The 18684-nt window shown below is 42.4% G+C and overlaps 1 protein-coding gene across 1 annotated transcript in view; it reads left to right on the top strand.

The window, feature by feature from the left end:
- Positions 1 to 8037: 8037 nt before the first annotated feature.
- Positions 8038 to 18684, top strand: part of faxcb (failed axon connections homolog, metaxin like GST domain containing b) — a 19932-nt gene continuing 9285 nt past the window's right edge. Inside the window, 3 exon segments of the mRNA XM_048260076.1 lie at positions 8038 to 9077; positions 11063 to 11198; positions 13490 to 13686. Of these exon segments, the coding sequence (XP_048116033.1) occupies positions 8818 to 9077; positions 11063 to 11198; positions 13490 to 13686 (593 nt within the window). The 5' untranslated portion in view covers positions 8038 to 8817.

Genomic DNA, 18684 nt, shown 5'->3' with positions numbered 1-18684 from the left:
CACCATGAAGATGTCAACGTTAGCAATGTTGCCTCTTTGTGTGTCTTTCTAAAGTTGACTGAGGTTTTGTGAACGTTTTGTGACATTCTGTGTGCCCTACTACTGCTCCCTATTGCAAAGATTAAATAAACGCTCTCAGCATCCAGTTCCCTTGTCTTGTCCTTCATTTCAGTGGCATGACTGATAAGTTTAATAAGACCAACGGAAAATGAAACGTGGTAATTCAGGCGTAATAATCCAGTCACTAACCAATTTTCCTGTTGCAGCTCAACCTTGTTGCTGGAAGTTAGCCTACGGGGACTATTTTCAGGTGCTCCATGATATCACTGTGCTGCTGCGCCCATGGTGTTCCTTGATTATTACACTGGAATGAGAGTATAGTTCCATGTTAAATCAGCCTAGGAAATCGCTATGTTTCATTTTCCGTTGGTCTTATTACACTTTCTAATTTGAAAAGAGACAAGTTTTAAATAGGAAAATTACTGGAAATCTTAGTCACTTTTAAACGTGATGCTAGCAGGCGAGATGCTAATGGTCTAATCCGATTCCGTGATCTAGGCTGGAGCTAAAAGTGGTATCGCCAGACTCAGAGAACGGCTGGGTGAACTGGAGAAAGGTAAAAAATCAATTGTTTAACTCAACATTTTCCATTTTTTTTAATGAAAATGGAAAATGAGTGTAATTCCCCAAATGGCGGGAAATCCTTTTAATGTTGATTTTCTCTTGACCAATATGTTTGTTCTGACTGAAAATGACACTGCCACATGGGTAAAGGTTGTAAGACAATGTGGTAGAAACATAGATTCAAAAAAAGCGATTTGATCTTTTTACAAAAGATGTCCACAATGATTCATATGGGGCGAACAGGGTATCGTGCCAACGACTCCAGGCCTGATGGGTGCATTAGTTCCAATAGTGTATCAGTCCTTCAGTCTAGAAAGAACTCACACACATTGGCACTGATAATGGTCTGAATAATGTCTTTGTATGTGTGCAAATGTATGTGTATGTGTTTATGTTGTTTTTATGATAAAAAACAACAACCCAGCAATCTAATGTACCCTGGAGGTGTACAGGTTTTTGGAGATATGATCAAAGGCGTTCTTTGACTTTTTTAGAGCACAAAGCTGTTCCTCAGAGGCTTATCAGTGAAGTGGTTCTCTCAGGTAAGATGAATACAAAATATTATACAAAAAGCTGCACCCCGCCCAAGTTTGGCGTCCATCCGGTTGTACTACAGTGGGTATAAGATGCAACCAGAGGACATGGTGGCAAAATCTACCGCAACAAAGATGAATTTTAAGGCCAATCAACGATCAGTACCACTCAAAGAATAGTTGGCTGACTGCTGGGTTTCCTTTTAGGCTTACATGGTTATCGGTGTACATATAGTTACACACTAAGCAAAGGTCCTAAAACTGTGGACCTAGCAGTCCCACAATGACTAGAGAATGATACTGTTTTAATTGTTGTGATTTTTAATGTTCTTTCCTTCACTTTTCTTTAAGCAAACTTGAGCCTCAATCCACATTTACACACAAGGCGAAACCCATGGGGTGGGATTGGGAGAGCCCATCGGGTGGGATTGGGAAATGACCTGGATTGGACTCGAACCAGAAGAAGTTGAATTTATACATGTCGCAACATAATTGCAAATGTTTTTCACAACATTGTCACAAAAACTTTTTACAAACAAAACGTAAAAAATCAGACTAACATGCTCAACACCTTGGTTTATTCACAATTGGGTGCTAAATGAAGAAATTTTAAGAAATGTTATTACTGATAAGTCCTTTAATGATTACATAACAATAAACTTGAACTTGAAATCCTCCTGAGTGTCAAAAATAAAGGATGGCACTTACGGTTATTCACTTTTACTTTTTAATTGCCCTATGGACGTTTCAGGCAAGACACCCTTCTCCAGCATGATATGGCGATCACTGTGAGTGCTATCCTTTATTTCTGAAGTTCACACAAAGTTTTTCACAACATTGTCACAAAATTTTGTTCTGGCAACGTTGTCGTAAAAGTGTGTCACAACACTGTCACAAATGCATGTTGCATCATTGTTTGTGGAGACATTGTCACAAAGGTTTGACACATCATTGTTTAGTTTGTCATTAAATTGCACAAAATATTGTCACAGCATTGTAGTAAAAGTGTCGCAAATGTTTGACCCAATATCATTGTAACATTGCAGAAAATGTTTGTCACAATATTGTTCCAAAAAGTTTTTTACCACACTGTTGCAAAATATTATCACTTGTTGCAATGTAGTTAGTGTGTTGCAATTTTGTTCGCAAACACTGTCCCAAATGTTTGTTGCAATATTGTCTGAAAAACATTGTTGTAAATGTGTATGTTTGTCATAACAATGTAGCAAATGTTTGCTGTAACAGTGTCAGAAATGTTTGTCACAAAATTGATGCAGCATTATCGCTGTTGTTGTTTTTTTTTTTAGGGGGGGGGAGTATGCCTTTAATGTGACAGGACAGTGAAGAGAGTGACAGGAGGTGAGCGAGAGAGAGATACGGTGGGATCGGGGAAATAACCGGAGTTGGATTTGAAGCTGGGTCCCCCTGCACATGTAGACCCTAATATTGCACCACAGCACCCCCCTTGTCAACATAGTTGCAAGTGTTTTCTGTATTGTGCTGTATTGTGAATGTTTGCCATTACATTGTCACAAACACTGTTTAATACAGGTGCTAGCTCACTATAGTGAATGTCACAAACTCTATTTAATACTGATGCTGGTTCTCTATTGTGAATGTGGGGGGCAGCCGTGGCCTACTGATTTCGGGGTTCGGGCTTGTAACCGAAGGGTTGCTGGTTCGCTCCCCTAACAGTAGGAAAAATGTGGGCGGAGGAAGTGGTTGAACACTGCTCTCCAATGCCCACATCAACAGCTGAAGTGCCCTTGAGCAAGGCACCTAACCCCTCCCTGTGCGCCGCTGTAGCAAGACAGCTCACTGCTCCTGGTTGGTGTGTGCTTCACCTCACTGTGTGTTCACTGTGTGCTCTGTTCACTAATTCACGGATGGGATAAATGCAGAGACCAAATTCCTTGTATACACAAGTATACTTGGCCTATAAACCTGATTTACATTTACATGTCACAAATGCTGTTTAACACAGATGCTAGCTCACTATTGTGAATGTCAAAAACGCTGTTTAATACAGATGCTAGCTCACTCACCACAATGCCCAGGCAAGCTAATTAGGATGGCAAAGGGAGATTGATATCCTATCATTTTTTTAGTTTTACTTTGACAGATAGGAGAGAGTGATGGAGAAAGGGTTGGGGAGCAAGGCTGGTTGTGGATACTACCAGTGGTACCGTGATCTGGTGCAGCTGCTGTTTAGTGGGAACACTATCTGCATCAGTGCTGCAATGTACCCTGACATACTGTAGCCATACAGGGTGGGGGCACACACAATTGGATAGACCTAATAGACCTAACCAATCAGACCAATGACATAGCCTACCATGAATCCTAGTGGCCAGAACATCTTCTTAAAAAGATGTTGTTTTCGGTTTGTTTTTTAAACTTACAGTATTGAGCTGTCAGTAGGCTGGGGCTGGGCGGGGCTAAGTTTCGGCTGGCTTCCAGGCTAGCTGTAATCACTAATAAATCACTCATTGAAATCAAACTATGCTCAGCCAAAACAAATAATTAAACAGCACATAATTCTCTCTCTGTCTCTCACATTCCCGCCATTCTTTCTTTATCAAACAAGCACCAGGAGTCACTGCTAGTCTGAGAAAAAGGATCCTGACCCAGTTCAGTTCTGGTGTTTCTATCTCACGGTCTTTAGTATTCTCCCAGGTATACTCACTTACTCATGGAAAATAACTCATAACTTATTGAACACATTGTCAACCCACTGTAAATCACTATTGTAAATATCCTTATCATCCTGACCCTGGATTCCAATGTATATGTGGATTCAGGACCACCATTGCAATCTTGATACTCCTGAACATACTTGCAAATGTTGTTCCAGGACCATGATTATCATGTTTATCCTGAATATATTTATAAATGCTGTTACAGGACCATCATTACATGTTAATTGATCCTGGATGTCAAATGCTGTTCCAGGACAATCATTACTACATTGATCCTACTGTACATACACAAATGTAAATGTGTTTGTAGATGGAGTGTGCCGGTTTATGTTCATATCTTGTGGTGTTTTTTTTTTTTTTTTTTTTTGTGGTGTGTAAATCATTTAGTAACTGTAAAGCAATGTTTCCCTGGTGGTCTACAGCTTCATACAAATAAATGCAATCTTTGATGTTTTCTACTGTTAGGGACACACTGTGAATTTCAAGTTCAAGTCGGAAACATATCATTTTTTGATTTTTGTTTCTATGCTGTTAGACATGAGTCAGGTCATTTTTGACCCTTCACCGTGTTCCTTAGACGCATTATCAACGAGGGAGATCTCAAATAAGATAACAACAGCATATCTCTTTTCTGAACGAGAGCACTTTGCAACTACACAAAAGATTTGCAGGCTACAAAAAGCTGTGCCCCGCCCAAATGTATAGCGCCCTGTTTGTATTACGTATTGCATTAACTATTAATGGATAGGTGTATAAGGCACCTGGAATTTAACATCTTTTCTTGTGCATAACAAATCAGGGAGGAACTTCCTGTTTCTGCATGTATAAAACAGTTAACACTTCAACTCCTTTCCAGCACTTGGAAAAAAACAGACACACCTTAAGAGAGCAGGTATGATCTTTATTTTGTATTGTGTGCCATCAGCATGTTTTAAAAACTTTTATTACTGTAGGTATAAGTAGTGTGAGTGCAACTGTCTCCATTGTCTGAAAATCTTTTCATCATTTGGATCATTGCTCATATCATATGAGATACCTCACATTTGGTAAACATTTAAATGAACGAATATGCTAACAGATATTTTGTAATTCAACATATGAGAGTTCTGATTGTTTGGAGTGTTACCTGACTGATTTTAATATTCCTATATTTCCAAGGCCTAAATCACTGTCGCTGAAATCAAAAATGGGGATTATCTCATCCATTCGTCGCATAACAGGAAGACGATTAGTAACACCAACTCGATCTCAGGGAACAACGTTGTGGTTAACGCCAGTCAGAGGCCCATCCGGTTGTACCACAGTGGGGATAAGATGCAACCAGAGGATATGGTGGCAAAAACTACTGGAACAAAGATGAATTTCAAGGCCAATTCCCCTGGCAGCTACATATGCATCCCACCAAACCAATACTTGGCTTTTTCGGGCGAAGGGGTCAAATATGCCAGTGTCTATTTGGAAGGCTCCAGTGGTGAATGCGTGAAGACCATCGTTGAGAATTACAGCATCCCCAACAACAAGTCCTTTATCGTGACTGCAAACCACGAGATCAAGTTCCAGAAAGATGGGGGAGTCATTGGAGAGGATGAGGATAGCGTCAGACATGGCCAACAAGAATAAACACAACTAAAGAGACACAAAGTAGAGTGATCATCTCTCCGGACTATTTCTGGGCTATTTCAAGTTGATTCAATTTTGGATTTGTTTATCAATGTACTATAAAAATGAAAGTGTAACTCTTAAATAAAGAATAATAAAATTAATTTGTGGAGAACCAGAAAACTACTTTGTGCTGCATTACTGCCAAAATATATCATACAGCTAATACAGATTACGCAGTAACAGTCAAAGAATAGTTAGACTGACTGCTGGGTTTCCATTTAGACCTACAAGGGTCTTGAATGAAGCTTAAAGGAACCATATGTAAGATTGTGGCCAAAACTGGTACTGCAATCACTTTCAAATTACTGTAGAGGGGTGTATCCCCTCCCCTTCCCCCCTGACTGACAGAGCTGGCAACCCCGGATGCCAAAACACTAATGACTTTGTGATTAGTAGATAGGTGGAGGGTGGCGCAACAGGCCAAAACACAACATGACAACATCAACTGTTGTCAGTGATATACAGTAAGTAGGCTATTTGAAATAAACATGATTTCTTAATGTCTAGTGACATATCAGGGCCATTTTATGATTAATTGAAATTTCTTACATACGGTTCCTTTAAAAGTGCATATACTGTAGTTACAAGCTAAGCAAAGGTCCCAAAACTGCCGCAATGACTTAGAGAATGTTACTGTTTTTTATCCAAATGCCCCATATAATCTTCCTTATCAATCCCTCAAGGATCTTGACCGGGTTGGACATGTACATGCCAAAAGTGGCTGAATTTGTTTTTTTACACATTGTATTTATTTATTTTTGCTTATACACATCTATTGATGGAGCAGAAGTCAGGTTTCTCCTTAGCATGTTGCCATTTGTTATGCATACAAACTATACTACACAAGTATATGAATGGCAGCAGGACAGGGGTCTTATAAGCATACTCGCACAATGTCTGATGCATGATTAATGCCACCAATGTGATTTTAGTAGGTATAAATAAGTAAGTATATATACTCTTTTGATCTCGTGAGGGAAATTTGGTCTCTGCATTTATCCCAATCTGTGAATTAGTGAAACACTCAGCACACAGTGAACACAGTGAGGTGAAGCACACACTAATCCCGGCGCAGGGAGCTGCCTGCAACAACAGCGACGCTTGGGGAGCAGTGAGGGGTTAGGTGCCTTGCTCAAGGGCACTTCAGCCGTGCCTACTGGTCGGGGCTTGAACCGGCAACCCTCCGGTTACAAGTCCAGAGTGCTAACCAGTGGGCCACGGCTGTAAGTGGGGTGGGGATGCCTGGGTATCAGTTTCAGTATGTGGGCGATGGCAGCACGCTTGAGGGGAGAGGGGACAATGCCAGAGGCCAGAGAGTGGGGATAGTGAGGAGAGGCAGACCTTGGCAAGAAATGTGGGGATCGGGTCAAGGAGATGGGTTGAGGGCTTCACGCTTGGGATTATAGGGGATACATCAGCTTCAGTGATCACAGTGAAGGAAAAGAGTGAGTGGGTTACAGGGAGGGGGGGTGTGGAGGGGAAGCAATGGGCCAGTTCGTTATGGATGTTGACAATGTCATTAATTGCTTGGACCTCGTTTGTTGCAATATTTATTATTATGATGATGATTATTATGATTTATTATTTCTTCTATCAAAAAATAGAAGCCAACCAACTACAGCCTATACCTACTGATGCCATACAGCAGTGCTGAGGGACAAAACACCTTTGTTCATAATAGTAATAATAGCCCTTGTCTGATACAGGGTTGTGGAACAACATTATGTGCATGATTATGCTTATATTTTCTCCTTTAAGCCAGTGTTACACACTAATTTCACATTTAAAATACTTAATAAGTTGGGATCAGTGAAACTATGTAACAGTTTTTAATAACAGCCTGTGTGCTGGTATGCTTTTGATCAAAGCATATCAGTTTTAAGCTTGACTACTTACATAACACTGTCAAAGCACATGAAGTATGAGTCAACATGAAGAATAACTACTAGGCTACCCTCAGGCTTTAACAATGTGAGGCACTCGTTTAATGTTAGGCAGGAGTGATTTTTTTTTTCTTTATCAGATTGTGTAGGCTAGTTGTTCTCACTACCCTTTCATCAGGGTTGTGCACAATTCGAATTGCAATTCTACTTCCTGTTTGCTACCTCAATTGAAATGCAAGTGAAATTCAATAATTGAATTGGAATTTAAGAGCCTGTTTCAATTCAATTCGGGAATTTTGCACAAGCCTGCCTTTCATTGCATTCGATATAAAGAGGAGCATTACTTGCCTATAAAGAATAGCATTACTTGACTATAAAGGCTGTAAAGCGCATTAGGCACACACACGCATAGATCCGTAATAGCCTACTAGGGGGTACCGGTTTGTTTGGACGCGAGAAGATTCGTGACGTTACTGATAGAAGCCTTATGAAACCTTTACAAAACGAAGTTTTGTAACTCACTGTAATGTCCGATGCTAAACACAGCGCCCACACACCTGCGGTGCCGTCATCCTGAACACCAAGATGAGTATTTTGTATATCCGAAGTTACTGTCGTGTGAGTAGCCTACCAAATAACGCCATTAATTAAATAGCCTAACTATAGCTCTGGCTTTGCTTGATTGGCCAAGGCTTATTAAAGAAGATAGCGAATAGATAGACCTGAAGCGAATTGTATTGCTAGCCTAGGAGCCTATCTAATCTTTTAAACGTATCCAGTTCGTATGATATCATACTAAACGTGTGGCCAAATAATCCGTATGATATCCACTAAAATCTGATAGATGAGCGACCAATGCACATGCGCAATCTAGCCAGTATTATAAGTAGCCTGTGTTTATTATTGTCCATTTTGACAGTTGGATAACTGGACAATGGATAACTTTAGGGGTGAATTTCTAGAAAGGGTCGTTGGCTAATTTCCGTCGTAATCTTGGTCAGTAGGCTACCCTATAACAGTCTTCACGGATGTTTAGTGGAAAGGTTCCAACTCGAACATCCATGTGGAATCCAACGATTAAACATGGTCGTAAAGTTTGGTGCTTTAAACAACAGTAGCCTAGTAGAAGACCAAGATTGCTAAGAACTAGCCCCTACCCTTTCTAGAAACGGATCTAGGCGTGGTGACATCACCGGTCTTGGTTGGAACTGATTGGAACAGACAAAGGCACTCAGCATCCACAGTGGAGGCAGGCAGTGATCGTACTTGATCGGCTATGGGGAGCAGCTTCCGTCAGGATGCATGTTTCGCCATTTAATAGCTTGGACAATACAGCCATGAGGGGACACCGGTAGAGAATTTAGATGAAGCCGGGTAGGGTGAGCGGAAAATCACGGGAGGAGGTCTAGAGAGATAATGTTCTGGGGAACCTGCTTCGCCTCTTCCCGGTCTTACGTTGTGGAACTCGGGCGGAATCAGAGCCTGACCCTCGGACTCGGCGGCTCCGATGAGCGCCACTCATTTTATGGATACATCATTGCCTTTCCCTTACAGGACTACGGCGGGATCATGTCCGCTTTGGGCTCGGAGTCCTGGTGGAAGAAAACACTGTATGTCACGGGTGGTGCTCTCCTTGCTGCCGCTGCCTACCTTCTACACGAGCTGCTGTCCATCAGGTAGGATGCCACAGCCAGGCCACCCGATGCTCCTGGGATAGCCTATTGGTTAGGGCTGGCAGTACTAACGTCAGTGTAAATGTTTCAACATTAATAGGCTATTCCAACAAGGGTTCTTGACGCCTCATGCACTGTATTCACATTTGCATCCTCACTGCGCTTGAAACGTGCCCTCAAATCATGTGGATTCGGTTGCTAAGCATCAGAATACACTCTTCCCATCTGTGGTAACATTTTTTCCCCTGTAGCTTTAGTCTTTGCATATCTTGTTTCCACATCAAGTTGCAATGATTTGTTTACCTGCGGCGCCGCACGAGCAGGCATTAATCCCCCCTCCACTTCCTCCCTTCATTCCACAAATGATATAGAAAAAAATGTCCACAACTGTGTCGGTGCGTCACGTGTCGGTTTATGCCAAGCTGCGTGCCCGTAAGTTTCCCTCGCGTGATGTCCTTTTAACGGTACACTTGTGCCCGGACGTCCTCTACACCGACTCTTCACGTGAGCGTCCGAGGTCTTTTAGGGGTAAATATGTAATAGTAGGTGTGTCTTCGCGTGCTCGTGCCCTTGGCCAGCAGTGCCTAATCTGTCCGAATTTGGGGATTAGGTGTGGTCTATTGTTAATGTGATGAGGGCTTTACTCTTGTCTAGCTTTAGGGGAGCTTTCACTGGCTTTCACTGCAGTGGTCTAAAAAAATGTACCGCCCAGGCTACTGTATTTGCATTCCAGACCTCTCTCTGGCCATTTTGTCAGAATCCCTGGAATTCGAAATCAAAATTCCAGTCCACTTTCCAGAACCTTTGATGATTGGATGATTTGAATATCGAACATATGTCGTGGTATTGATTGCATGCAAATATAAATGCAGCGTTTGACAGAGTTAGGCTTAAAACTGACATTTGTAAACATGGTAGGTAAAAATGGCAGGTTTTAGCACCTTGGTACCATGGACAGCGACAACAGCAGCCAATGCGTTGCATCGTATTCTAGGAAATGGTAGACCGTGCGTGTGCGTGTGCGAGTTTGAGGGGCGTTGAATGAGTACGATGTAGCCTATGACTAAATTTGAGCAAAATAGTGTTACTTGTACTCAATTTAGATACCTGGTTTCAGACTCACTTACTTCCTTTCACTTTGTGAAGAGAGTCTGCATACTCTCTATTGGGGAATGTTTCCAACCTTAGCATTGATCAGGGATTATTTTCTACTTTGATTAACCTTTAAAAACTGATAATAAACGACATCAACAGTCATGAAACAATGTATTTACCTTTGCTGTATACATTGCAGGCATTGTGTTTGCAGGCATTGCTACTACCATTTACAACAGTCACTTTCGATTTCAAAACTAACATCCGTCTACTAACTGGCCCACCATCCTGGTGGCTGAGGGAAATGTAAACACATTGAGAGGAGCCAAACTAGCATCTCAGTAAGATGAAAATGAGCAGAGATACTAGGCGGTGGAGCCGGGTTACAATTGATCTGCTGTTTCATTTAATATATGGCTAGTCTAACTCCATCATGACATTTGTGATGTAATAGTCTCAGTTGCTAGCTGAAGCTGAGATCAGAAGAAATTGCCTCTTTAGGTTGAATTATTAATGAAGGAATCAGATGTCCTTATTCTGTCCTACTGCACTTACGGGGTGTGTGTGTGTGTGTGTGTGTGTGAGAGAGAGAGAGAGAGAGAGAGAGAGAGAGAAGTGTGTGAGAGAGAGACACCCACACATTACTTTTTTACCTGCCTCTTGGCTGCAACTAAACCATACCAGAGCCAGACTCACAACAGAATCGGTCACCATCATGGCCATATCTCACTCGGCACTGTGTTTTTAAACCTCTGCACCATTAGGTGCTCTAACTATGATGGCTCTGGTGATACTGCCTCTAATAAGGTAGATATGGAGTTGGATGTGCATTTACAGTTGCATAATGTCCTTGTATTGAGAGTGAGAGTGTATTTTGTTTTGTTTGGATATAGGAAAGAGGTGGAGATGGACTCGAAGGATGCCATCATCTTGCACCAGTTCTCCCGTCCAAAGAGCGGAGTACCCAGCCTTTCTCCCTTCTGCCTCAAGATAGAGACTTTCCTACGCATGATGGACCTTCCCTACCAGGTAACTAGGGCTGTAACGATATGTAAACCGCAACCGAAATCACAACACAAACATCCACAATCGCGTTTTGTGGTTTGAGGAGACAGAACGGCGACACCTCTCCAACCCTAGCAGCTGCCATCCTTATAGACACAGCCCCATGAGCTCTCAATGCAACAAAACTCATTTTTTCATTTCACTAGTAACATTTTAAAACATTTATTTCACCATTTCCCCCTAACGTAGCAGTACCGCTTCACTTGCATCTTTGCCGCTACCCTACCCTACGAAACTGCCACTATGCTTTGATGTGTGTCTGTGTATGTGTCACCACTATGCTTATTTCAGTCTTGCGACACTGACTTCAAAAACATAAAACTAGCCAGATACAGTATGTGGATCTGCATTGAATCTATGCAGTCCAATGTCATCACACAGGTGGTTCTCCATTAACTCAAGAGCTCACCTAAACTACGCAAGTGGCATACACTTTATTGAGTGTGTTTATACTTGTGTGCTGGTGTGTGTCAGTATAGCTCTGCACTTCACCGCACCAGTTAGATAAAAGTAAACAAACTCAATGGAAGGACATCTGAGTAGATAAATGTTTGTATAGTGCTTTGTTCGCTTAGATTTTGTAAATGTTACAAAGAAATATGTACGCCTTTCGTGCTTCAGCTCCAAACCGTAGCTGTAGTAGAATTCTCCTTATTAGAGCCCTTCACTTCAACTGTAGGTCATGAGCAGCAGGCAGACACAAGGCATAGCTTTAGTTTGAGGAGTTGCAGCTGATCCATTGGTTTGGTGTATTGTAACACCCCAGGTAACACACCACACACTCAGCACAATCAGGCTTTGGGAGTGTGTGTGTGTTTTGTAGCGTAGAACTAGCAACGGTCAGCTGTGGTCATCAGAGAGAAGGAAGTGGAGGAAAGCGCTGTGAGGACAGATGTAGATGTGTTCCAGCAGGGAATTTGTTATAAATAAATATGGCTTGGAATAGTTAGCATGGTTTTTACAGTTTGAAACAGCGTATGTAAACTGAGGAGCACTCAGATTGAAACCATAAACAAACTGCAACAGTGAATGTTGTGTATGGGAGGCTTTGGGAAGGTACAAAATAGAGAAGCCACATCCTCTTTTCTGTCATCATTGTGTGTTTGAAGTAATTTCTGGTCCCATGACACTATAGTTCTAGAAGATATCAGTTAGCTTAGAACTCAGGACCCTGAGTAAGCCTTCTACATTTTGGTTGCACTGTGCACATTATTGATATTTTTTGTTTCACTGATTTGATGTTGGCATTATTGATAAAGATAATGAACCTTGAATCTTTACAAAAGACTGCCTGTCCGTCAGCCATGTTTGTTTGTTTCGCTGACCGCTATCTATGCACCAAGGTACTGTTCTCAAATACAGTAAGACATCATCATCTTGAATTTCCCCTTGGGGACAAATAAAGTATCTATCTATTTCTCTCTATCTATCTATCATTGTGTGCCACTGTTTCAGTATTGTTTTGGGAGTCATTTTATTCGTCTGTCCTGTGATCTTTAGACAATTTCAAAGTCTTTGTAAGTGTAAATTTTGATTGAATAGAGTTATTCTGCGCTAGATGGGTGATTGTTAAAGTGAGCTGCTGTTCGAGGCTTAAATGTGAAGCAAACCCAAATGTGCTCTGTTTGTGACTGTAATAACAGCCCTGTTTGATGTGCAAATAGCCCCTTCTACCCCTCACTGGTCTAGCCCTTCTCTCCACAAAGGATGAAAGTGGCCTGATTGAGGTGCATTATATCCAGGGTAGGAATTAGGAGTCAGGTGCAACTAAGGCTGTCCTGACCATGAACAGATTTTCACTAAACAATGATTGTGCCAAAAATGAATCACTATAACAATATACCGGTACTGTAGTTGTGATATCTATCTTTAGTCAGTCAATTCTTCTTGAATTTGTTCATTGTCTATTTTGTCCCTTTTTGGCTTATTAATTACACTCAAAATGCAAGTATTGTGAGGTAGAGGGTCTGTCACCATAACAAAAGTATATGAAAAGAACAGTAGTCTACTGAATGGATAGTGAATGTAAACACAACCAGATGATCTCTCCATAGAGATCTCCACAACAACTCAACCTGTTATTGTTCCCACTTACATTGAAACTAAATACTACATTTGCTACAGTTGTCCCTGCATGCATGTAGTGATACAAATCTAACCATTAGAGACTAACTGTTGGCCTGCTCTGATAATTTGTGTGATTGCTGGATTGTTGTCCCTGTAATGATGATTATACCTTCTCCTCTTCTCTACAGAACTACTTTGATGGGAAGCTGTCCCCTCAAGGTAAGATGCCCTGGATTGAGTACAACCGGCAGCAGGTGTCTGGAACGGAGTTCATTATCGACTTCCTGGAGGACAACCTGGGGGCGAACCTCAACAAGAGCCTGAGCGAGCAGGAGAAGGCGGTGGCTCGTGCCATTACCAAGATGGTGGAGGAGCATCTCTACTGGTGAGTCAGCCTGACAGGAATGGGAGACCTCAACCTGGCTTACTGGAAAGCAATCCGCTGATGCTGAGAAATCATATCAGTGAAGGGGGGGGGGTGTTCCTCTTCATTGGTAGATGTTGAGCTGAACTGTAGGAAATGTTTGCAGTTATGTATATGTTGGATTGGCAGAATGGAGGGCTTTGCTGAATTTTTTAGAATGTCCTGTACAAGAAGACAAACATGGCTCCAGGCTTAAAGTTGTCTAGCCCTGTGCAGGAACTCAAGAATGGGCCGAGCTGTTGAAGATTTGAAAATAGATGAATAGATGATTACATATAACAGCTCTGAAAATTTCAGATAATTTCAGGCACAGAAATTCTCTTTGCTTTAAGCCCTGTGTGGTTTGCACTGGACTTTTCTTGTAATGGAAACATAATATATTAAACCACCAATATATATACTGTATATAAACAAACATCACTGCACACTCGCTTTAACCTCTACCTCCCTGTCTATTAACCTCATATTTGTATTTATCACTTAATCCCTTCTTCTTTCTCTCTTTCTATCTATCTCTCTCTTTCGTTGGTTGCAACCTCTCTCTATCTCTCTCTCTCTCTCATCGACCCCTCCCCTTAAGACAGAGCTATATTTAGGTCCCCATATGGCTATTCACTGAATAATGGATGGGCTTGTGGGGCAGTAGAGGGGCTAGTTGTTCTTAGGGAGGCTACTGTAGGTGTTGCTTTCCACTGTCAGTCTGGGGGCTTATGGTGAAATACTGAGCACTTTGGCTCCATAAAATGTATGTATGTATTTATTTATTTATTTATTTATTTATAAGGTGACTGACTCCAGTAGTATTCCCACCGGGACAGAATAGCTCCCTGGGCAGTAAAAGCATTTGATTCACACAATTCACAACATATCCACAGGATAAATACTTCACGTTCACATTCTTCAAACTGGAATTTGTTATTTGTTATTCTGCAAGGAGGGTGATCATTACTTTCCCATCTGGACAGTGGGTGGACAAAAAATGCAACGCCAGCTCTTGACAACCTGACAATTCAGTGAGTTCTTTTAGATAAAAAACATCTGTTACCTAACATTTACCTTTAGGGCCAACCATCCAGTCAGGGCTGTCACTAAGAACTACTGTAGCATTTTGCGTTAGACACATACGTCTATACACAGTATGAAGACACGTTTAACGCTATTATTACGAAGAAGAGGACTGCAAATGAGCATATGAATGCCCACCAAACCAGCTGAATCCAGATGGCATGTAATCCGACATAATAATGCAGTCCCTTATGGGCTTCGTCCTCCTTTAGCAGGAACGACACGTATACTACTGTGTGGACTGCTGTCATTATAACAGGCAGGTCTTATCTGTGTCTATTCAATAGTCGATCATTATTATGTCTCCAGTCTTAACCACTACTAGTACCGGTACTTCTGTGACAAAGCATTGTAAGCTTTTACTGAATCTGAATCTGTTTTGAATGTTGGCCAAGCTTGTATATGCTGAAGAACAAGCATCATCCTACACATCCGCTGAGTAATGTTCCACCTCTATTCATTTATAATGAAAGCTGATATTAGCCCTCTGGAAATAGTCAAAGCAGTATTGATCAGAGCAGAGAGGCCTCTATCCTGTTTGAGCACAGCCCATCTGCTGCTGCCTTGATATCAAGTCACTGGTAGAAGTGTGTATTTGAAGCTGCCGTTGAAGAAGGTTGTGGTAGATTTGGGAATATTTTCACTCTGGAACCGGGCATGGACCCCAGGGGGTTAGGGATCCCTACCAGTTAAAGAGACAGTATGCTACAATTTGCCACTTTGCGAAGCATGTTTTCATAGGCAATGTGTACCCTTCTACTCTTCTAATGGATTTTCATAGTATTTAGTCATGTGAAGGACAAACAAAAGCATCTGTTGCTCCAACTAGCGCGCTACGAGGCTATGCACTATGCAATTCTGTTTGCCAGGTCAGCAAGTGTTTTATCAAAGCCAGCTGTGCTGCTATTTGGAGTTTGTAAGGTTTTTGCCTTTGTTCATTTTTAACCAAAGCTTCTCACTGCTGCTTTAAATTAGCTAATACTTTTTTTCTTCAGAACTTCATCTGATCAGTTGTTTGTATCGTATTTTATGAAATTACTATAAAATAATATAAAGAAATATAGCCAAAACTAAGAGTCTAAACATACACAAGTCTTTCATATCCAACTTTTAAAGCCTTTTTAAATGAAATAATGTATTATTTTTTAAGGGAAACTGCAACATTTTGATTCGGAACATGTTTTGTCCCTTATCTCAAGAATCAGTGATATCCTAGATTTACTGAATTTAATGAATATTTCATGTGATGTAAATATGCCATATTATTTAATGTAGTTCATTGTAGAAGCTGTCTTTGCACTCTATTCATAGGGAGACTGCCATCTAATAGCCTGTGTAGCTGGAGACATAATCTCAGCAGCCTTGCTTCTTTTTCCATGCAGAGAGTAACAGTAAATTTAATGAATGTCTGTCGTCGGTCTAATGAGATAATTGTCTGAGAGAAAGTTAATCCAGTTTGATTTGAGTGGGGAGGTCTCTCAATAGTAAAGCTGAAAAGGTCTGGTCTAGAGTTTGACATTACATTAAGTCCCTGTTCTGCAGTCCGGAGGGAGTTGTTCATGTAACTGTGAACCCATGTTAGGGTTGTTGTAATACAGAGGGATCATTTGCCACAGCTGTAGTGGCATACTCTCTGCTAAAGTACATTGTGTCTGTTTGTGCATTACTGTCTATGGTCAGTGCTCTTACAGACTTGTGGTAATGTTATAGTTACATCTTTCATGCCCTTAAAACCCTTAAAGGTGTACAGTCAGTCACATCGGTGTGACGGGAATGTTGGAAAATGAACATTGTAAAGAATATTTGGGTTCATTGAATGTTCAAAAACTGAAAATGTAGAGTTGGACAAACATACTGTGAAATCCTTGAATCCTATTTAGCTATCGTTCCTCTATTGTATTTCCTGCATATATCATTATCTTCTTCATCTTCTTTTTAAAGGCATACACAACTTGTAACTCCTGAGTTAGACATATCACCTTGTTGTCAATCAGAGAGGAGTCATTATGTGCCACACAACTCATGTACTGTATGACCTTGTTGTTGTCAGCCATGTAGTGAAGTGATTCTCTGGCCTATTGTTATGATGTTATGATTCTAATGCTGTTGCTGTTCTATGGTGTGTTAATGTTGTTTTCATGCCCATTAGATGCACAGTAAGTGAGCTCATGGCCACTCTAGTGTATTGCCACCATTGTGCTGTTACTGCAGTTCTACCAGAAAGACTCAGTAGACAGAATAGAATCAGTTAACGATTTAATTAGTAAAGGAACGGCTTGGATGCAAGCATGATAGAGTCCTGAATAGGTAACAGTCTTTGGCGTAGGCCCGTCTGAGGATCCGTCCAGCGATGGCGGATCGTCTCCTGCCCGATGGATGAAGGCAGGGAAGGGGAAACCTCCCCTGACAGACGGGGACCAACTGGTGGCGGTGGCTGAAGGAAGATGATGTGTTAGGCGGACCCGTACCCGATGGCGTGGACTGCTGGCAGAGGTGGCTGGAGGGAGGTGGAGGGGCGTCAAAGTCAGCGTACTGAGAAGCAGAAGCAGTGTTAGGTGGTACATATTTAAAAGAGCCCACTGAATTCCTATAGGCTGGCGCTGATTGAATGAGTGAATGATCCAGATTGCGGGGCTTTTTCCGAAGTAGGCAAAGCTAAGATTGGCTCGATGTAAGCATGGGAGGAAGTAGCTACACTACTCTGAGTCTTCCTAGTAGAACTTTGGCTGAAGCTATCATTTCTGCCAGAAAGACTCAGTAGACAAGAATAGAATCAGTTAGCGATTTAATTAGTAAAGGAGCGGCGGATGCAAGCATGATAGAGTCCTGAAATAGGTAACAGTCCTTTGGCGTAGGCCCGTCTTTCCGGATCCGTCCAGCGATGGCGGATCTCGTCTCCTGCCGATGGATGAAGGCAGGGGGGGAACTAAAAGGGATGAGTGATGCCGCCAGGCGGTGACTCAGTAATCTGGTTCTGAGAGGAGCAGAGACATTAGTATACATACAAGATGAATTAAACAGCATGACTGGGCGGGGTGAAGGCGTTGTGCCAGGGCGCCGACAGAATTTTAAGTAGCTAGGTGTTAACCATAAACCTAGGGTTGTTGTGGGGCCCATGGCATGCTTTGCCCGCTTTAGTGGGGATTTAGAAGCTTGCCGAGCTGGGCAACCAGCGTCTAGGGCAACCTAGACCAATACTGGACCATAAGCACTTCGCGATCTGGGCCCAGTGACTGCGAGCTGGTACATGCGGTGAAGTGACGAGCCAGGCCACCCGGCATCCAGAGCAACCTGGACTTTGGTGCTTATCTTGAGCTGGGCAGCCAGCGTCTAGAACAACCTAGACTCTGAGGCGTGCGGGCTACCCGGCGTCAAAACAACCTGGACCGTGGCTGGGCAACCAGCGTCTAGAGACAACCCTAAGACCAGCGTGTGGCGGGGACCGGCATCAGGACCAACCTGGACGAACTGGGCAACCAAGCGTCTAGAACCCTGAGGCGGCGTCCTGAGCGGGCAACCCGGCGTGCAGTAGCGACCTGAACATGAGCTGGGCAACCAGCGATCTAGACAACAGACTAGACAGACATGGCGGCAGACAACCCGGCATCAAAACCACCTGGACCAAACTGGGCAACCAGCGTCTAGGGCAACCTAGGCGAGCATCATCAGGCGGGGCGGCGGCGTCAAGGCGCAACCTGGACGGTAGGCTGGGCAACCGAAAGCGTCCGAGGAACCTAGACCAGCGTGAATGGCAGGGGCGACCCGGCATCAGGAGCAACCTGGACAAAACTGGGCAACCAGCGTCTGGGGCAACCTAGGCTGGCGTCCGCAACGAGACGGCGTGCACGGTCGACCTGAACCATGAGCTGGTCAACCAGTGTATAGGGGCAACCT

Source organism: Alosa alosa, chromosome 13 (genome assembly GCF_017589495.1).
Source record: "Alosa alosa isolate M-15738 ecotype Scorff River chromosome 13, AALO_Geno_1.1, whole genome shotgun sequence".
Lineage (NCBI taxonomy): Eukaryota > Metazoa > Chordata > Actinopteri > Clupeiformes > Clupeidae > Alosa > Alosa alosa.
This window is presented reverse-complemented; position numbering and strand designations above follow the sequence as displayed.